Genomic DNA, 22,223 nt, shown 5'->3' with positions numbered 1-22,223 from the left:
CACCTTAGTCCGTGATAAGGTGGTACCTACATCACCGTGGGGTCATGCCAGCTCCAAAGGAGTTTTGCCCCCCCTTCAGGAATGGACCTCTCAGTCCATCTGTGTGGAATCGTCATACTAACCAGATTCATTTGAAAAGAGGTCCCATGGATGGCAGTGGAACTTGGTTCTAAAGAATTGGGATTATAATCAAAATGTTATGGCTGTGTCAAACAGTCATGTAGATGCTTTCTTTTTTGACATTCCATCATTCCGTCTCATGTCAGTTAGGACCAGTCTGCAAGCAACTGACATCTGGGCAGAATAATTATTGGGCTGTACCACTTCAGACTGCCAAGAGAGGCTCATCATCCTTCATGTGTCTTCAGTCCTATTTTCATTTTTAAAAATATTTAATTCCATTCAAATGGAATAAAACAGCTAAAAAAAACAACTCTCAATCTTTTGCTGGTTTTACCTAGACCTCAAAATCTCAGCCCATACACAGCTAAGTCTTATGGCATTTCCAAAAGATGCTCCGTTTTGGGCCACAAACCTGAGCCACTGTATCCAAAAAGCTTCAGAAAAATGATAGCAAGATCAGTAAAAAACTTGAGGAATTTGCTCTGCTTTTTAAGGGTCTTTGGCAGCTTGAACTCACCCGGTTTTCATTGATTCTTAATACCAGGTTTTGCAAGAATGCCCAGATCAGCCTGAGTCTATTAATGACATGGAGCAATTTGATGAAATCGAAGCTGTTGGGAAATCACTTTTGGATAGATTAACAGTGCCTGTAGTTTATCCTGACGGGTATGTTGCCTGCTCTGAACCATGCCGTTATTCTAAAGTTGTTCATTTCGTAACAGTAAGCTGAACAAATCTAAATATTCAACACATGAACATAAAAATATTGTGCCCTGCATTCCTTTTGAAATGATTTATTTACTTTTATAGCCTCCTGCCTTTCTTCCCAGTGGCTTTAGCAGTCAGTAGAATTCACCAGTTTTTTTGTGTGTGTGTGTTTTCCTTGTTTCTTTTAGTACTGAACAGTACTTTGGGAGCCCAAGTGACATGGCTTCTACAGCCGAACACATCAGAGAGAAGATAAAGCTAGTTTGTCTGAAGAAGCAGCAGCTGAGACAACCAGAAGTCTGTCCCACAGAGAGCTAATAGTCTGGATCTTTTTATCTCGCCAGTTCATAACATGCCCGTTTGTAACCCCAGCGTGTCACTGCATTTTACGCCAGGCATAATACATTAAAATGCATTTCCTCAGCTATTATAAACTCTCCATCTTTTTTTTTATTCTACATCTTAACAGTGTATTTCTACCAAGCCATAATTATTTAACATGCTACGAAACCATAGAATTCAAATACTATTATAAAAAAAAAAAAAAAAAGGAACTGAACAAGTTGTGCTGGACCCTTTGCGATGAAGCTTTACTCGACTCGTCAGATTCTTCTTTGCCCTAAGCAGCTGATGCAAATTTTGAATGGTGCTAATAAGTGCAAGTTCCACACAGAATAATAATTCTCTTTTCTTCTCCAAACGATTGTAGCGTTTGTAGGCTATAGGCAAGCTATCTGTTGTGTAGACAGTGGTGACCCTATAATTTTGATTTGTCTTACTTTTTAAAATGGTCCTCTTTTTTAAATTGTGCCAATATGCATCCCACCCATCGAATCTCGGAATATCAAATTCATTATAAGTGGATTTTCCCTCCCAGTTTGTATGGATAATGTATTGAAAACTGTTTTGTGCTTAATAAAACCCATCTTTTAAAAACTGGATCACATTTATGTATTCCTGTATTTCCTAGTGTGCCGTGGAAGTTCTCCGGCAGAACTGGGGAGGGCACCACGTTCTCTGGCTTTCCAGTTTGGCACACAATGTTCTTCCCCTCTTTCTTGTGATATGGAACGGACACTTGAGATTCTGGGTGTGGAGGAGCCTCTTCATATCTGAGACAACATGGAGTAGGCACAACATGTCTCCTACTGTCTAAAATCAGAAGATGTGAGGCGAGAAGACATATATCAAGAGGGGATGGGAGAAGCTATCTGAGCAGAATTCAGATTCCTCCTATCTTCATGGTATGAGTGGCAACTTCCTCTTGTTTTCCTGGGAGGTACAGCAAACCATCGTTCCTATCAACTTGCATCTCTAGCTGCAGGGGTGTGTGGGAGATTTTATGAGATTTGGGAGGAAGAAAACCGTAGTGGCGAGGTAGTGAAGCTATCCAAAGCTTGAAGGTTTTGATTGAGAAGGCTTATTGGGGCAGGTCAACCCCTCCCCAGTAGACACACTTTTTATCTTTTTCTTTGCTACTTTGCAGGTATGTATACTGTTAGTTGCTCGTGGCTGAGTAAAGTCAAGTTAAATAGGTAATCTGTATGCGATGTGCAGACTTGATAAATGCTGCGTATTGTAACGAAGGTTTATTAAATTAATATTAAAATTATGTGCAGACTGTATTTACTCTTCCAATCTGCAAAAGCCAAATAAAGACCATTTTATACTTAAGAATCAATTTCATTCTCCTTTTTGACACACTTTGTTTTATGAGGCAATGGCCTACACTTTTTTGTTTCCCTTTGTTCTTTACCTGACGATTAAGTAGATATGTTCAAAACGTTTACCACCTTGGCTCCTGAAAAGGTAGGAAAGCTTTCATAGGCCCATTGAATTAATGCTTGTATGTGGGAGGGAGGAAACTCAGCAGCAGGATGGCATACTACACTATAATTTTGCCATACACACATACAGAGCCAGCGTGATGTAGTGGCTAAGAGCGGTGGACTCTAATTTGGTGAACTGGATTCAATTCCCCGCTCCTCCATATAAAGCCAGCTGGGTGACCTTGGGCCAGTCACAGTTCTCTCTGAACTCTCTCAGCCCCACCTATCTCACAAAGTGCCTGTTGTGAGGAGAGGAAGGTAAGGAAATTGTAAGCTGGTTTGATTCTCCTTAAAAGGTAGAGAAAGTCGGCATATAAAAACCAACTCTTTTCTGCAACATGCTGAAAAGAGCTACCAAGCTGGTATGGTCCTGGGAATGATGATCGGTGGCTCCTTTGGGGCCCTCACTGGGCACATAGGGTGGGCAAAGAGGGTCTTCTATGTCAAGAATTTCAGAGTATGAGTTTTGTGGGCAGGAGAAGGGACTTTATCACACCTTTCAATGTGGCTGTTAATCATTAGTAGACCTTCTTTACTTTGTTCTCTGCTCAGGACAAGGAACATACATACACAAATATTATATTGCAAGATCTCTCCAGACTAGGTATAATAAACAAAATTCATATGCAAGGAGCAGAAAATTGTACATCCAGTGTTATGCTTGTTTAGAATCATAGAGTCGGCAGGTATCACCAGGGTCATCTAGTCCAACCCCCTGCACAATGCAGGAAATTCACAAGTACCTCCCCCCACATACACCCAGTGACCCGTACTCCATGCCCAGAAGATGGCCAAGATGCCCTCCTTATCATCATCTGCTTAAGGTCATAGAATCAGCATCGCTGACAGATGGCCATCTAACCTCTTCTTAATAAGCTTCAGGGAAAGAGAGTTTACCACCTCCCGAGGAAGCATGTTCCACTGAGGAGCTGCTCTAACTGTTACAAAATTCTTCCTAATGTCTAGACGGAAACTCTTTTGATTTAATTTCAACCTGTTGCTTCTGGTCCGACCTGGGGCAACAGAAAACAACTCGGCACCCTCCTCTATGTGACAGCCCTTCAAGTACTTGAAGATGGTTATCTTATTCCCTCTCAGTCTTCTACTCTTCAGGCTAAACGTACCCAGCTCCTTCAACCTTTCCTCATAGGACTTGGGCTTCAGACCCCTCACCATCGTTGTTGCCCTCCTCTGGACATGGTCCAGCTTGTCTACATCTTCCTTAAATTGCGGAGCCCCCAACTGAGCACAGTACTCTAGGTGAGGTCTAACCAGAGCAGAGCAAAGTTTTCCATACTTTATTCTGCTTGTGACATTCAAGGAGGACAAGGAGGTTCATTGGCAATGAACTGTGGGAAACAGAAGAAATTGAGTTTGAGGGATTCTCAGCATTCCATAAACCATAATGCTCCAGAGAATCCATCAATCTCCTGTTTCCCACAGGTCATTGCCCAAAGCAGAATGCATAGTTGCAGCCTACATGCTTCCAGGCCTTATCAATACAACTACCCCTGCTAGAAATTTGCTTTTTAAATAGATGTGCAACCCCTGAGCATTTGCAGCCCTGACTATCTTTTACTGTGTTCAAAAAAAAAAGTATCGAAGGGCAAAAAACAATGTACCCTTCTTAATTACGTGTCTCCTAGCGTTTTCACTTTCAAAGCTGAAATGTCAGGAACTTGTTTATAAGTTTGTGTTCAATTACTGAAGTTAAACTAAGCTGCTTACATCTAATTGAAATTGTCAAATATGGAATGATTTCCAGTAACAGTCATTGCAGGCATAATATCTGTTCTTTGGCAAGAAAGCCATAATTACGCTTAAACTATGCTAATGTAATAAGCCACTACATTTCACTCACTTTTACAGTACATTTCCGTAATTGAAAATAAGTTACAGTACATTGCAAAAGATTAATGTTCTCTCTTCTTAGTGATAAAAGCAGCCATTTTGAAATAGAACTAAAAAAAAAAATTAAGTTAACCCTTTAGGTAGAATCAGTATTCCATAGAAAAGAACGATATCAAACTGTTCTTTTTCTTTCTTTCTTTTTTAGCGCAGAGTAAGGCAAAAAAGAAAAGTGTCCTGGTGAATGAAGTGGTCTAATTTCATAGGTAAATGTCCAAGGCAGCACTGAAGTGTGGAGGTTGATTCCTGCTTTAGTATCTTAAAATTTCTAGACCTCATAAATTATCCTATTCAAGCCATCTGAGCCAAAATTCCCCAGGCCCAAATGCTCATATTTAATGTTGACAGCACTGTTCTTCGCATGTAAACCTCACCCCATGCACATTTATCGTTACAATATACCTACCATCTGGATTTTCACTCCGAGAACTGGTATGTTAAGGCCAGGCACAAGGAGAAGTCTGCCATTTTCTTCTGCTACAGCTTTTGAAAGAAAGGCTGCTTCCTTTGGAGGGAAATGCCAGTTAAACATCACAAATTCGGAGTCAAAGAAGATTGGAGCATAGATGAAGAGAGCTCAAATACTGCATCCTACAAAGGAGCATAAGGACATTCTCAGGCAGAACTTAAAGCTCTCTCAAGCTTGCTTCTGAAATATTGTCGGCCCATAGACAAGTGTGTCTTATGGGTTTTTTCCTAGTTCCTAAGGAAGTCTTTACTCCGTCTATAGAAGCAGTTTGGCCTTCGGCTGCCAATTATCCAGGTGTCCACTGTAGCCCAGCAATTAGGAAGCCACATAGAAAATTATCTCTTAGGGTGAGTATGCATGCCTGTAAACATCACGTTTCTGAACATTTGAGTAGACTTTCTTGTCGATCCTATGCACGGTGGTGGTGGAAAGTGCTATCAAGTCTCAGCTGACTTATGGTGATCCCGTAGGGTTTACAAGGCAAGAGACAAACAGGTGGTTTGCCATTGCCTGCCTCTGCATAGCAAGCCAGGACTTCCTTGGTGGTCTCCCATCCAAATACTAACCAGGGCCGCCTCTGGGAAGCTTCCGAGATCTGACGAGATTGGCTAGCCTAGGCCATCCTGGTCGGGGCATCCTATTCATATTTGCTCAGAAAAAGTCTCATTGAGTTCAATGGGATTTACTCCCTAGTAAGAGCGTTTAGTGCAGAAGCCTCGATCTTTCAAAAATAAACACAATAACTGTGTTTTCTCATTACGCCCTACAACATTGCTGATACTTGGAAGTTTCCATTAAATCCCTTCAGATCACTCTGCTATCATACTGCAGAGTCAATAACCTCATTTATTGGCCATTGGTATTGTTTTAAAATTCCGAGAAGCTGTAATCTGAAGAGTCATTATCCAGCACAATATAAGGAACAGATTGTGATGGTAGTAGATTATGTTGTGGTTGCTCTAGTGAGTTTGGTTATCTTGTCTGGTATACTGGAGTCTTGTCAACTAAGGTGTGTATGGATCTTATGGCTTATGGGCATGCTATTTTGAGTAGGCTTTGCCCAATTTTGGCAGTGATTTCTCTCCTGAATATTTTCATTGTGGTCTGTTTCACCTTTACTGACACTTCTAAATTTGGTGTTAGCAGCTGGGTTGCCCATGTGATGGACTTGAAAAGTTTGGTAAGTATCACCCTTGTCACCCAGCACTATGGTGGCAATCACTGCGAACTATAGGTCACTTAATATGTCACCACCTTTCACTCAAGAAGTGATACTGAATAAAAACTTCATGAATAGAATATCAGTCATGAAGGTTCTGTATGTATACCACATGCTGCTTTTGCCAGGAAAATGTACCCTCAAGTGGTCCTGATTCTCCTCCATAAATATATAATTTTTTACAGGAAAATGCATTTATGTGAGTGTGTGCTTGCACACGTCTGTCACACACATTGGATCCATACATTGTGGATAGTAACCACATCCTGTTTGTCCAGGCCACAATTGCAAAACTAGGAGGCTTGATATGTAGCAATGTGTGGTTCCAGCCAAAACTGTTTCTTTTAGATACTTATTTACTCCAGTAAAATGTGTGTGTGTGTGTGAGAGAGAGAGAGAGAGAGAGAGAAAGGGAGAGAGAGAGAGAAAGTTGGGCAATGATAAAAGCAGACAGAAAATTGATTCATTTGAAATGTGCAGTTGAAGGAGAAATTTACAGATACTGTGGACCAACAAAAAGACAAATAAGTGGGTTCTAGATCAAATCAAGCCTGAATTCTCCCTTGAAGCTAAAATGACTAAACTGAGGTTATCGTTCTTTGGTCACATCATGAGAAGACAAGACTCACTGGAAAAGAATAATGCTAGGAAGTGTTGAAGGCAGTAGGAAAAGAGCAAGACCCAATGTGTGATGGATTGACTCAATAAAAGAAGCCACGACCTTCAGTTTGCAAGACCTGAACAAGGTGTTAACAGTAGGATGTTTTGGAGGCCATTAATTCATAGGGTCACCATAAGTTGGAAGCAACTTGATGGCACATAACACACACACACACACACAAGAGGAACCAGACCCTGCCCACATATTACGCTACAGTATCCAAAGCATCCTCTACAAATTCAAATGGCGAACAAGAAAATGTCAATGTGTCTAAATTCAGGTATATCTGAGGAAAACTTAGAGATCTGTGCAAAGTCTCAGGATACATAAACTAATCCGAAGAACACTTTCCTAGGAGTAAGCCCTACTGAATAAAATGGGATTTCTCTGTAAACTCGCTTAAGCTTACTCATCAGTGAAAACACGAAGTTCTCTTCAGGCAGGCAACGTTTCATTCTGGAGTGATGAGCGGTCTCCTGACTGAGTAAATATCAAATACCATGAGCTAAGTGGCTTTAGTGGCTTGAAGTGGAGCCTTGCAGTCTCTGGAAATGTGTGTAAAAATAAGTAATGTACCAAAATAAAAGCAAGAAACCTTAATCCCTTCCTTCCCTATTTCTGGATATGCAGTTCCTTGCTACCGAACTGCCAGACAGTTTGGGATACAATCTTCTAACAGGTAAGAACCTTTTATTTCTCGTCATCTCTGGCTTTTTCTCAAGCAGTGATTTAGGCAGCAACACTGATGTTATAAGATTTAAAACCATTTCTGTCACCTAAAAGTTTGTTCCTTTTTGTTGGTGGTGTTTTTACAGTTGAAAACACATGTGTGCTCAAATACATTGTACTGAGAGAGAACATGGAAGCATCTCTCCCCAGAAACAAGTAGTGTGTTTCATTTTCCCCTCACATGAAATCAGTGGGGCAGTTAAAGTCCTTAAATTTGCTTGGGTTATGCCCTATGCTGTTAACTCAGAGTCCCGAGTTACCTAAAAATAGATGAACAGATTTTCTGCATCTCTATGTCCGGTCCTTTCTGCAGCAAACTTCATTCCATTTATGGATAATTGAGGGCTTACATTGGGGAAGAGCCTGAAGAAAAGGGTGTGAGCGAGGGGGCTGAAAACTGATGCCCCCATTCTGCCCCAATTTCCAGTACCCCTTACACACTATCAATATTAGCCTTTGACGTTATAATGGGAGGAAAGAGGTTAGATACAGCGGTGATTGAAAAAAGCTGGGCAATTCTGATCCACTTCTCTTCATCATAGCAAGGTTCTTGTTTATGTGTTCAAGATGAATTCATGTAGGGTAGATTGAGTGGTCTTCCTACAGCAGAACTGAATGGGCGCTATAGGGGAATTCCTTTCTCTGATGGCCTACATAGCTGTTCTACTGGTAAGACTGAGATTACTGTCCATGTGCTATTTATCTATTTGCATTGGGCCTCACTTAGAGAATTGTGGATTACCCCTGATCTGAGAAAGTATCAACTTGTTCCTGAATCAAAGGCAGTCTCCTTTCTGTTAGCTGATATCTATCAGGAAACTATGAGATTAGTATCTAAAATTTTGTCTGCTGTAATATCTTTAAAGTGTTCTCCTGCTCAGAATTAAGAAACTCTGCTAGTTTTTAATTTTTATCTTTATGTTTTATACATTTTCTAGGATGGTTGAACAACACTGCGTAACTAATTTTAATCTTACTGAACGGCTCAAGATCTCAGGTTGAAGGAGCTCTGTTAATAAAAGTATTCATCGTCAATAAGGGAAATGTAGAGAACTTCCAACAGCGTTATTAGTCTGTTGTGCTTTGGGATTTCCGAACTACTGCCAGGTCCATGTACCCACCCATTCCATGTAGCTTTTGGATATGACAGGAACCTGCAACAGATGATCTCCTCATGGAATATAATAAGAGATATACATTATGGGGGGTAACTTTGTTATCCATTGGCTTGGATTCAGCAGATCGTGTCCGTGGGCTGGAGTCTTTCCAATTGCCGATGTTATTTTCTCACTTCCTGCCTCCCGCTGCAGTCTAGAATGCCAGAAACCGCATTTTGGGCTACACTAGGAGGCAGGAGTCAAGAAAATCACACTCCTTGGGCAGAAAGCTGCCCGTGGAAACCTGCTGCTAGAGCCAAGCTATTGATGCTTAAAGGAGCAGAGCTGTAGCTCACTAGTGAGCAATGACATTTTGAGGCCAAGAAGTTATATACTGTTGTATCGAATGGCCTGACTGTATGGCAGTACCAACTAGTAAGAATGTATGTGACCGTACACTTCAGTAATTTTATCAGCCTGATCCCAGGGTGCCTGCATCCCATTTTATCCTCACAAAAATAACCCTATGAGGTAGGTTAAACTGAGAATGACCCGCCCAAGGTCCGAGACCTTCAGGGCAGACTAGGGATTTGAACTTGGGTCTGGTAGTCTGAGGCCTTTTATGCAGGGGCATTTCCTCACGGTCACCCCCGCTGACTGCTTCGGGGCTTCCTTTTGATTATGCTTGTCTTTTCTGCCCGTCGGAGGTGACCTCGCTCTCCCCACGTGTTTTGCCCATGTTTTCCAGATGCTGTTAGCCAGAATCTGGAAAATGCGGGCAAAACGCTCAGGGAGAGCGAGACGACCTCTGACGGGCAGAAAAGGCAAGCATAATCAAAAGGAAGCCCCGAAGCAGTCAGCGGGGGTGACCGTAAGGAAACGTCCCTGCATAAAAGGCCTCAGACTCTGACCACTATGCCACCAGTTTAATGGTCGTTTTTTTTTCTGGTTTTGTTCTTGTTTCAATTATTCCTTTAGACACATACTTTTATAGTTCATTGTTTGCTTTGGTATGCACACTAATGCTTTTTTTGGCAACCTTGAACAATCCAGAGGGCCTTAGATCTGAATTTGGGCATTTGCAAATCTAGCTAGTCAATTTAGATGTTCAAAGAGTAGTCAAGTCAACTGTACTGAAACGCTCTGGATGTTGACGCTTGAGTGACTTTTGCAACATCTCACAACAGATCATCTACCAGAATGATCAAACACAAGGTTCACTCAAGTGCTATTTTATGGGCAGAAAAGTTGAAGCATGAAACATTCTACCTCCAGAAACTTTTGCTAAGCAACTTAAAAGTTTGAGCACAGTTTATTAAAGAGCATATTAAGCTAGAATAAAGCAATGGAAAAGAAATTCTGCTGGGACATGAGAAGTAAGATTTTTTTGTGTGCTCTGACCATCATGCTTTCTTTTGTTTTAAACTACCCGGGTGGGGGGAACTCGTGTTCTTTTATTCCCTCTATGGGGCAGTTGCAGCCCCTATACATGGACACTGTCTTTGTTGATATTCTCTCTCTCTCTCTCTCTCTCTCTCTCTCTCTCTCTCTCTCTCTCTCTCTCTCTCTCTCTCTCTCTCTCTCTCTCTCTCTCTCTCTCTCTCTCTGCAAGGGTTATAAATACTAGATAAGTGACAACATATTCCCAGTATCACCGCTGACTTCCAAGGACTGCATGGATTGCTATTAATCCCTGTTCCCCTCTGTACAGAGTGCAGCAGTATCGAAATTTCTTGCATTTGAAATTCATAGTTGAAACAAATTTAATTATGATAGAGACAGAAAACCATCTGCCATTTTGCACTGGAGTCAGGATTCCCCTCCCCCCACTACATTTGTTCTTTTAAAAAGAAAAATACACACGCCTCCTTGAGGGTTACTCAAAGCCAGAGAAAAGTGGAGTTTTTAGGAGAGTTTTGTAACGTGTATTTGCACGTCTCTCCCACAAGAGGCTTCTCGGGTTTTTAAAACCATAGGTATTCCATGAGTTGAGGCAGAGCCTAAGAGCCACAAGTAGACCTCCACTGACAGAATGGATATTTCTCTCCTCTCTCTCATGTCTGAGCTCCCCACCACTCACCCCATTGGCTCTCCCTTCCTGAAGATAGTCAAGTTGAAGCTCCATCTGTCAGGGATGCTCTAACTTTAGATCTCCTGTATTGAGCCAGGGGGGTTGGGGGTTGGGCCAGATAGCGTTGTTTGCCCTACGAGGAGCACCCTCAAAACAGTTGTGGCTTCATGCTGGGCTGGATGCTCCAAGCATCCTCGTTTTTCCACCAAAACAAGCCCATTTCCAGGATCAGAGCTTGGTTGAGGAAAAAACATCTGGAATGCAGACTGTGGGAATGTATGCTGTACCTAAGAAGTTTCTGTGCTTCTCACCAAAGCATCCCTTTTACTGTTAACCATAACCTTTCCTCTTTGCCTACTTCTTATGTGATTGGGGCACATTTGCCATGTCTAATTTGGCCCAGTAATAGCCTACATGACTGACTTTGAAAGTGTGAAGTTTCAGTTCAAGTCAGGAGTGTAGAAAAGAGCAACCAAAATAATCAGGGGACTAAAGCAACTGCCCTATGAGGAGTGGTTAAAACGCTTAGGGCTGTTTAGGTTGGAAAGAAGGTGGTTAAGGGGAGACATGATAGAGGTGTATAAAATTATGCATGGTGTGGAGAGAGTGGACAGGGAGAAGCTTTTCTCCCTCTCTCATGATACTAGAATTCAGGGTCATCTGCTGAAGCTGGAGGGTGAGAGATTCAAAGTAGATAAAAGGAAGCATTTTTCAACGCATTGTTAAATTGCGGAACTCCCTGCCCCAGGATGTGGTGATGGCTGCCAACTTGGAAGGCTTTAAGAGGGGAGTGGACATGTTCATGGAGGAGAGGGCTATTCATCGCTACTAGTCAAAATGGATACTAGTCATGATGCATACTTATTATCTCCAGGATCAGAGGAGCATGCTTGTTATATTAGGTGCTTTGGAACACAGGCAAGATAATGCTGCTGCAGTCTTGTTTGTGGGCTTCCTAGAGGCACCTGGATGGCCACTGTGTGAACAGACTGCTGGACTTGATGGACCTTGGTCTGATCCAGCATGGCCTTTCTTAGGTTGTTATGGAGTACTGTGCACCAGGGCTCAACAAATCCCAGACACCATGTATCCCTGGCACCTAGGAATTTCATTGCAGAGCCTGGTATTTTCAGAAATCTGTGGTATCACATCCCTGTTGATATCCCTCCCTTAACCAAACTCAACCTTCCCCAGGCTCCACCCCCAAATTCCAAGAACTTCCCAACCTGGAGCTGGCAACCCTGTCTCCCTTCAAAGTACTAATTGGGGATAGCCTGGGCTATCCCTAGGGTTACCAGGTCCCTCATCCTCACTGGCAGGAGGTTTTGGGGGCGGAGCCTGAGGAGGGTGGAGTTTGGGGAGGGGAGGGACTTCAATGCCATAGAGTCCAATTGCCAATGTGGCCATTTTCTCCAGGTGAACTGATCTCTTTGTATTTGTGAAGCAAAGCAAGTTGGATAAATTATTCTAACTATAATTTTCAGAACTGGTATATTTTACTATTGGTTAGACCACAAGTGCTGTTTCTTTGTAGTATCTCTTATTACAGCATAAGGCATACCTTGAGTACAAGTACCTGGAGGTTGGCAACCCTAGCTATCCCAATCCGGAAGTAGGTAGTTAATAAGAAGTTAATGTTTGGAGACTTCATCCTGGTGGAGTCTGAGAGGAAGACCCTGGAGTTGATGTTCAAAGATGGCTGTGGAGTGTTGCATTTAGGGCCTCTAGAACCAAGTTGTATAAGTCAATCAGACATGTTGAGTTCTTTCTGAAGGAACCAGGATCAGTTTGTGGGGGAACTTGGAGGATATTTCTAAATTCCCATGACTACAGTAATAAGAACTAATCTACAGGGATGACACCGCCACCAAGTAATGAGTATACTAAAATATTCCTTGCTCTCAGTAAGTCAATATAGGATGGATTAACATTTTATGAAGCCTTCAGGCTTCATTATTTTGTCATTGCAGCCCCAGCCATCCCAGGCCAACACCTTGGATGTCTCCTTCTACCAGATCAGGAGCAGAGTCAAGCAAGAGTAACCTAGGTTTGCCAACCTCCAGGTACTAGCTGGAGATCTCCTAATATTACAACTGATCTCCAGGCGACAGAGATCAATTCACCTGGAGAAAATGGCCGCTTTGGCTTCCAGTGGGGAAGGGGGACCTGGCAACCGTAGTCTAACCATATGCAGTTAAAGCGTTGCGTCCTTCATTTGGGTTGCTTTGGTGTCAGTCCTGTCATACATACAGTGGGGCATGGTAGTTAGTTATGAACTGCTCAGATTAACTCATATCTAAATTTCTAATAATGGCTCCATGTAGATTTTGGGTGTTTGTACTATTGAGAATTCAGCAAGCAGCATTTTCATTGTGAAGATGGAAGCTGCAATCACATTTGTTGAATTCTGCTAGGTGAGTTGACCCTTTGCAAGCTGTGAACCGAATCCTGTGAGCCATCATACACAGGCAGTGAGCTTGCGTGCACATGGATGAGCATTTTATTTTCTGACTGGAAAAGCCACAGGTATTTATTACAGGACTGTAAACAGAAGTCTAGGGATGAAAGTACTTCTGAGGTATCTGCTAACATGAAGGTTTAGTATTACAGTCTCTGATTTGGAATGTACCGCAGTGAGCACAAGAATCTGTGTATGGCTTGTGAGTGTGAACAGCTTGAAGGACTGCACCTGCTCCTCACAAAATCCTCCATCTTGAACCATCACGACGTAATGTGATTCTTCCCTCCTTGATCATTGGCTAACTTCACAGTCATTTCTGGCAACTCCCCCAGAAGAAAATCCAGACTGGAGGAATCCCAAATAAGACTAGCTAGAATAGTTGGCCAACTCAAGTGGTTTCGATGTGGAGTTTAAAAAAAAACACACCCCGAAATAGCTCTGACCTGACTCAGAAGCAAATATGTAGCCTGAAGTGGAGAGATAAGGAAACAAATATTTCAAGGGTGAAAACCACCCAGGATGAAGAGGAGCCCATATGGTATGGTACTAGAAGGCAGCGGTAGTGGAGAATGTATGGAATCCACTTCTGAGGAAAGAAATACTTCAGAATTAAACACACCCTCTGGTAGTCGAATCTGAATTATCGCACAGGAACTGGTGGCAGAGCAGCAGACTGAGATGGCAGCACTGGGAAATCATACTCATGACTATGTTTAGGAAGCAAAGAATGGTGAGTAGGGGTAAAGCCCGTTTGTGTAAAATGGGTCAAGTACTAACTCTGTACTCGTGACATATTGATATACGGGGCACTGACCCCTAACCTGTGAACATTTGCTGCACTTGGGTCTATGCATGTACGCACTGTGCCCTTATCCAGGCAAACATGAACAAAAGAGGGCAGGAATCTTGGTCAAAAATCATGTTACCTTATACCAGGGGTGTCAAGCATAAGGCCCGCAGGCCAGATCCGGCCGTTTGAGAACTCTTATCCAGCCCGCAAGCCAACCGAGGCAGCCACCCCCCCTCCACACAAACACTCTCGACCTGGACTGGCAAGGCATGACCCAGCCTGACCAAGTGACATTTATGTCCTATCCGGCCCTCGTAATAATTGATTTTGACACCCCTGCCTTATACTCTGAGCTGTTGCATGTCAAAGACTGATGAGGTCATCCAGAGAAGAGAATCTTTGAAGCTTTAATACACTAGCTTGTGATGTTACATTTCTGTGAAAAACAGCAGTAGCTAAACTTTGTTCCCTTATTCTTCAGTGCTGTGGATTAGATTTCGCTAAAAAGTTAATAACTAGAAAAAAACCCTGATATAACTCTTGGATCTTAAACAAAAAAGGATGATAACTGCCTTATTTTATTCAGAATAATTAAGGTATTACAATACAGTAGGTTTCAATAGAATTTGTACGGTTTATTGATGCCAATTGTTGAGAAAAGCACGGTGGTAAAATTTAATGTGCGGTTAATGTTCCTTGCTAGAGTACTCAAAATATGTCTAGTGGGAGTTTCCAAACCTACCAAGAGATTTGGGGAATGTAAACTTTGTGACTTTTCATAGAGATATTTATTTTTAGAAGCATTTGGTCTTCATGGCCTATTTGAACCTTTGTTATTTGTTCCTTTGGGAGATATTTATCTGTATTTTATAGAGGTTATGGCCAGTGTGATGTTATATAATGTTCAAAACATTCTGTGTGCTCTGGGAATTAAACTGTCAATAGGAAAATGTGCCTAGGGACAGATGTAATTTCCAGAAATTAGAGAACTAAAAAGGAAGGGAGTCCAGAGTCAGGGTAATGAAAGGAAGAACAAAGTAAGCAGTGAACTGCGGAACAGGAAGTAAGGGGAAAGGGAAGAGGAATAGGTGGCTTGAAAAAAAGAAGGATAAAGAGGACATGATGCTAAAGAAAGGAGACTGAGAAAACCTTGGGAACAAGAGAAGCTGAATACTAATAATGTAAGAAGGGTGGCAGGAGAGATGGCAGTTCCAGAGAACATGCAGAAGAGTCAAGTTGGCTACAGTAGTAGTGGGGTTGCCAACTCTGGATTGCAAAATTTCTAGAGATTGTAGGGGTGGAGCCTGGGAGCACAGAGTTTGAAGGGGAGGGTGCACAGCAGGGATGGGATGCCATAGACTCCAACTTCCAAAGTAGCCATTTTCTCCAGAGGAACTGACTGGAGATCACCAGTAACTCTGGGAGGCCTCCAGGCTCAACCTGGAGTTTGGCAACCCTAGGCAGTAGGCAAGAAAGTAGCGAGCTGAGGAAACATATGTTAGAAGAGTTCTGTTGAAGGAGCCAAAGAAAAATTTACATAGGGGCAAAAGTTCACATATAGCCTGGAACTGGATGTTCTATGTGCTGTTGACAAGGAAACATGTGGCGAGCAAACCAATCAGGAAAATCCCCCCAAAGCCCAACGAAACTGCTCTATGCCATTTCACAGAGCTACGCTAGGGCTGTTGGGAAAAAAATTCAGTAAAATTCGAATTCAGCAAAATTCTGCCCATTTTGATTTGGGGAATGCCGAGGTCCGAACTCCCCCGATTCAGATCTGTGGAATTTGGCGCTAAGTTCAGAGTTCGCAAATAAATTCGGCCATTTAAAGCCATTAAAAACACATTTGCGCCTTTCTGCAGCTGGGGGGGCATGTTTGGAGGTAGAGGTCCCAAACTTTCAGCGTAGCTTCAGGGGACCCTTCTTGCAAGAACCCCCAAGTTTGGTGACTATTGGGGCAGGGGGCCCCAAGTTATGGGGCCCGGAAGGGGTCCCCCCACCCATTGGAATGAATAGAAATAAATAGACCGTTTGGACTCGAAGTTTGCAAAATCATGCAAAGCAACACGTGACGCGACCTTGGGACTATACAAACCATGGAAAGGGACAGAGGCACGCTAGCTATGCATAAGGAGCAGGTGGGGGTGGAATTTCCCCTTTTGCATCAGACTCGGGAGTCGGGAGTCTCTGGACCGGGCAAATGCATTAAGCCACAATTCGAAAACCAGTTTTGAGCGAGCATCAAAACAGACTATGCAAAAATGGCCCCAGAGTATTTTCTGCCCTGCTCCTTTTGTCATGGTGGAGGAAACCCCCCCTTACGCAAACGACTTTTGGGCCCTCCCCCATCCGATGTAACTACGCCGAAAGTGCATCCAACAATGCTCAAAGCGTAAGTAAACAGCGTAACTAGCATGGGTAACGTATCTTCATTACAACACAGCCAAAGTGCATCTCATAAGGCTACTAGCGTAAGTGCGACCTGTGCCAATTGCGTAACTTCAGTATTGATAGATTTCAATGCTGCTGGATTCAAATCTTCCACAGCAACAATCACACTCGCAAAGAATTCAAGCCCCCCCCCCAGGACAGGTAACCCTCCCAAATCACACTCCACAGAGGCAATCAAGCCCACCTCCCAGCAGAACAGGTAAACCCACCCCCTTTGGCTTCCCCCCTCTCTCTCTCACACACATAGAACCTCCTCCCCCCCACATACACGCACACAGGAAAAAATTATAGAGAAAAGCCCCAAAATGGGTCTTACTGTGGATGTCTTCCATCAGGAGCAGAGACTGGGAGTCAGGACTCAGGAGTAATCCAATATGATTCCATTTATGCACAGGAGGTTTTGCTTGGATTTGCCATTCTCTAGATGCAGAGGATCACCTGCTCCCAATCATTCCATTGGGTGGATGGAGGGGACCGCATAACTCAGGACCCCCTGACCCAATCATCACCAAACATGGGGGTTCTTGCAAGAAGGGTCCCCTGAAGCTACACTGAAATGTTGGGACCTCTACCTCCAAACATGCCCCCCCGCCGCGGAAAGGCGCGAATGTGTTTTTAATGGCTTTAAATGGCCGAATTTATTCGCGAACTCTGAACTTAGTGCCGAATTCCACGGATCCGAATCGGGGGAGTTCGGACCTCGGCATTCCCCGAATCAAAATGGGCTGAAAATGGGCCAAATTTTCCCAGAGCCGTGGAAAGTCATGAATGTGTTTTTAATGCCTTTATTCCAATTGGTGATTTTTTGGGGGGGACCCCTTCCGGGCCCCATATCTTGGGACCCCCTGACCCAATCTTTACAAAACCTGGGAGTTCTTGCAAGAAGGGTCCCCTGAAGCTACACTGAAATTTTGGGACCTCTACCTCCAAAAATGCCCCTCCCTGGAGCCGTGGAAAGGCACAAATGTGCACACACACCCCCACGGGGATCTCTCTCACACACATACAGACACTCGCTTTTTCTCTCCCCGGGCCGTGCAGCAGCTGGGCTCACGCACTCAACCACAACTAATTGGCCAGTTTGGCCACCATTGGCCGTGGGAGAATGCTGCTTACTAACTGACAGTTATGCTGCTGATTCTGAGCCCCTGAATTTGCCGAATTTATTCAGGGCGCCCCGAACTCACCGAATTTGGCTTGTCATTTTTGAATTCGGTTCCATTTGAACTAGAAACCGCCAAATTGGGGAAAATTTGGCTGTTTTTCAGTTTGGGATGAATCGAATCGACAGCCCTAAGCTACGCCACCATTTTTGCTGGCGTTACTTGATGGCAAAAGGCTTAGGGAGCTGATTATAGTCAGTCCCACCCCGGGAATGCCCCCTTTGGTACTGACACAAGCACCAGCATTGAACACTACTGCCAGGGCCTCTCACCCCACCCCCTTCAGGATTGTACTGTAATTCATCATTTCTCACAATGACAAACTCACATTAATATAAACTTTGAAATAAAGACTAGGTCATGTTAGTTTAGAACCCATCAAGTGGGATTTCTGTCACAAATAACTTCAAACATACAGAGGCTGGGTATTTAAGAATGTTACAGCATGTGTTTAAGAACATTTTAAAGAAGGCCCAAGACATTTTCTCCCTGCAATTAATTTCACTTGTGAAAATTAATGTTTATGAAGTAACATCCTGTTAAAATTGCTGTAGCAGACACTGCGTCTGTGTCTATCAGGTTTTAAATACAGGATTCTAAAAATCATATGCACAGACGTGGCTTTCTGTTCATTAAGAAATGGATGTTTTTCGCTTAGTGTGTCTAACGTCTCCAAGAGTACTAATGTGCACTTCATGTGGGCAAGACACAAATCTGTACTTTAAACAATTTATTCTTTGCTGCAAGAAAATAAATCATCGCTATGATTTAGCGAATGAGTTATATTCGTTTAGTCCATCTTATTTAATGTCACGAAATTTCTGTTAAGAGGTACATGATTTGCTCTGTTGATTTTTTTGGTTTTTTTAGTAAGCAAATAGTAAGTTTTTTTTAGATGCTACACAATAGTATTCCTTTTTTTTTCATTCTTGCTGACGGATTGGTTTGGCCAAAGTGAAATGGAGACAGTATTTAATTATAGCTCCGTTCCAAGCACTGAAGCAGCAATATAGCTGCAAATAGGCCTTGTAAATTAACCCTCAATCCTTAGCTGAGACTCCTCTGTTGATATGAGTTGTCACTTCAGCCCTCTGAACCTTGATGAGATTGATCTGAAAGAGGTATTTAGTGTGCTTTGTCAGGTGTGTCCAGTCTTTAGAGCTATGCATAATGATGTAATGTGCATGAGGGAAGCATTATTATTCCCTCTTGTTCCCCCACTATACCCTTCCTGTATCGGCTCTGTCCTCATGATTGTAAACCCCAGAAAGGTACAATTCCTAATGACAGGTGGAAATTAGGTCATGATTGTAAACCCCGGAAAGGTACAGTTCCTAATGACATGTTGACATTAGGTCTGACAATATGCCAATATATATATATAATGAATTATTTAAATAGATGATGACAGCGGCAAGAGTGAAGTATGCAAGAAAGTGGAAAGCAGAAGATTACCCAGATGTAACTGAATGTAACACAGTCACACTAGGAAAAGTTGTAAGACAGTCATGCTAGGAAAAGTTGAGGGCAGCAGGAAAAGAGGAAGACCCAACAAGAGATGGATTGACTCAATAAAGGAAGCCACAGCCTTCAATTTGCAAGATCTGAGCAAGGCTGTCAAAGATAGGACATTTTGGAGGACTTTCATTCATAGGGTCGCCATGAGTCAGAAGCGACTTGACGGCACTTAACACACACACACACACACACACAACTGAATGAACAAATAAAGTAGCAGAATATGGAACTATGGCTAAGTTAACGTCTTTAGTGAATAATAGATCAACCTCTGACTTATGAAAAATGGAAAGTATTTCTTGAGTATTTAGTTATTACCTGATAAAAATAATAGAATGTTAAAATTTAAGTAAGAAATACGTCGTTGAATATGCAATTATAACATTCAAAGAAGGTATACTAGAGCAGACGTGATACAGTAGGTTCTTTTATAGTGTAAGAATTTGATGTGTATGTTTATATGTTTTTGTGTTTGTATGTCTTGTAATATGTGTTTGGAAAAATAAAATAAAAACTTCAAAAAAATTAGGTCTGAAGGGGGAGACAGAGGGCACAATCCTGTCCCCTCATGAGCACTAACACGTTATAGTCCTTTCAACATCTAGAAATTTAGATGTAGTTAACAATGTGAGGGATAGTTTGTCAATACAAGAGGGGGGTATATGTTTGCATTTAGAACAAAGGTAGCGGGGGAGGTAGGGTTGCCAGGTCCCTCTTGGCCACTGGCGAGGGTTGTGGGGGTAGAGTTGCCAGATCCATGTTGGGGAACTCCTGGAGATTTGGGAATGGATGCTGGGGAGGACAGTGACCTCAGTGGGGTACAATGCCATAAAGTCCATCATCCAAAGCATCTATTTTCTCCAGAGGAACATATTTCTATCCTCTGGAGATGAGCTATGGTTCTGGGGGATCCCCAGGTCCCACCTGGAGACTGGCACCCCTAGGAGGAGAGATGGACACAAAGTTACCATAGACCTGGCAAGCCCACATGCAGCACAAACCAAGGTTTATCATGTAGTAGCAAGCACAGTGTGAGAAGGCCCTTGATGAGTGCTGAAAAGCTGAGGACTTCTTTGATACCTCAAGTGATAAGACAAATGTTTCTTCCCCAAGCAACATACAAATATAAGAGCAGCCATATTCTACCCCACATATAGCCCAGCATCCTGTTTCACATGGCAGACAGTCGAATACTCATGGATGGCCTATAAGCAGACCTATCCTGTGTTTCACCCCCCCCCCATGATGTTAGTAATAGTTGATTCTTTCAGACCCACAGTTACGTTCTAAGGGCAAATAATGGAGCCATGTTGCTAAGCAGTGTTGGGTTGGATCAGTGCTCAGATGGGAGTTAGGGATCATGGAGGCCCCCCCCCCTATGCTTCTTTGACTGAAGAAAGGCAGGATATAAATCTACTAAGTTAAATTTACAAATAAAATAGTTATGATACGTCATCATTCTTTCCTTCTGTCTCAGTTAAATCTTTTATCCTTTAGACATTAGGCGAAAACGCACTGTCGCTTTATCCTCCTTTAATCCCTGTTTCAGCCGGGATCGAACGCATGTGTTGCGCCTAATGTACGTTCGATCCTGGCTAAAACAGGGATTAAAGGAGGATAAAGCGACCGTGCGTTTTTGCCCATTGCTTTTGCAAACAGTTCGCTAATAGTTCATGAGGTATTCTCTGTGTTCTTTCACGAGGTAACAGCTGCATCAGTAATTGGAAAATGCAACTGTTAAGGTCAATAAAGTCCACAGCAAGACTCAGTACTTAAATCCCCCCTTAGCTCTTTTTTTAAAAGTCCGAATAGCTGTAAAATGCCTCATGTTCCCTTCAGTAATTTTGCTATCGCACTTTCCAGAAGTCTGAGCAATTCCTACAGAGTCTGCATCTTTCAATTCAGATGTGTTTAATTCTGTCACATTTTTAGCAATTCAGGCGTCCATTATGTTATATACTATTTGTCATAAAGGGTTTTTTAAATTTTTTAAATAAAACTTCTGAGTTTCCTTTTATATCTCAGTTCAAAATATTTCGCCCGGCACCATGGTGATAGAGGCAACTATTTTAAACAACTCTTTCATAATATTACAAGAATTTTTCAAAACAACAAAAAAGCCCTTTGCAATTCAACCTACAAAACGTTCTACGTAAGTATTACATTGTAAGATATTAATCTTTAATTATTTTGGCCTTAGGTTAGCTCAAATCATGGAACATGGAATTTTAGTGCACTAAATGGGCTACTACAAGGTAATTTTGCAGGTTATATTACTTGTATAATATTCAGCCAAGGGGGAAGCATTTCAGATTCTGCCATTCTCCTTTGTAGTAAAGAATCTTGGAATAATAAAGTGGGAGAAAAGTTGCCTTTGGCTGATTTTATGTCCCCACTGTTGGTAGTAATTCTTTAATAGAGTCAGAGTGTAAGCATTAACGTAATCATACCAGGTAAAAGGAATGGTCAAAGGAAGAACGAAAGATCAATATTAAAGCAATTTTTGATAGTTCAGAATACCAACTGAAAGGTGAATTTCTTTTTATCAGCATCTTTGTTAATATTTCTAATGTTTTGAAATAATCTATAACTGTAGGAATTCTCTCTGTATGTCTATCATAAAAAAACACATTTGTACAGGTTGAAAAGCTTTCTGAAAATATGCATTACAGTGACTTCAGATGAAAAGCCACACATTTAACAGGCTTCAAAAAAGAACTATCTACTTTTACCTTAATCCTTTGGGGAAAGCTGGAGGGAGCTATTAAAGAAAAAGGAGGAAAAATCCATCTTTCTAAAATTAATCCCCAGCTCTGCAGATAAAAAGACAACCATATTTTCTTTATTTCTGCGGCTTGCCATTCCTTACAAGCAATCTGTGAGTTCCAGTCAGTCCAGAGATAACTTATTTCTGTGATCGTTTCAAAAAGAACTCCTCAATTGGTTTTTGTGCCCAAGCCTTTGTGTAACGTCACCTTAAACCTTCACGTGGCAAAATTCTATCAGATTAAGTCTGTAAGAGATTC

General features: G+C 42.2%; 1 protein-coding gene across 2 annotated transcripts in view; it reads left to right on the top strand.

Moving 5' to 3' along the window:
* The window catches only part of SESTD1 (SEC14 and spectrin domain containing 1), a 69,444-nt gene extending 68,079 nt beyond the window's left edge, over positions 1-1,365 (top strand). For both annotated transcript variants that reach the window (XM_056861381.1, XM_056861380.1), the window contains exons 18-19: positions 668-789; positions 1,020-1,365. In XM_056861381.1, the coding sequence (XP_056717359.1) occupies positions 668-789; positions 1,020-1,149 (252 nt within the window). In that variant the 3' untranslated portion in view covers positions 1,150-1,365. The remainder of the gene's footprint in view (positions 1-667; positions 790-1,019) is intronic.
* Positions 1,366-22,223: the final 20,858 nt, after the last annotated feature.

Source organism: Euleptes europaea, chromosome 15 (genome assembly GCF_029931775.1).
Source record: "Euleptes europaea isolate rEulEur1 chromosome 15, rEulEur1.hap1, whole genome shotgun sequence".
NCBI lineage: Eukaryota > Metazoa > Chordata > Lepidosauria > Squamata > Sphaerodactylidae > Euleptes > Euleptes europaea.
Note: the sequence above shows the minus strand (reverse complement) of the source record. Positions and strands in the feature narration are given on the sequence as shown.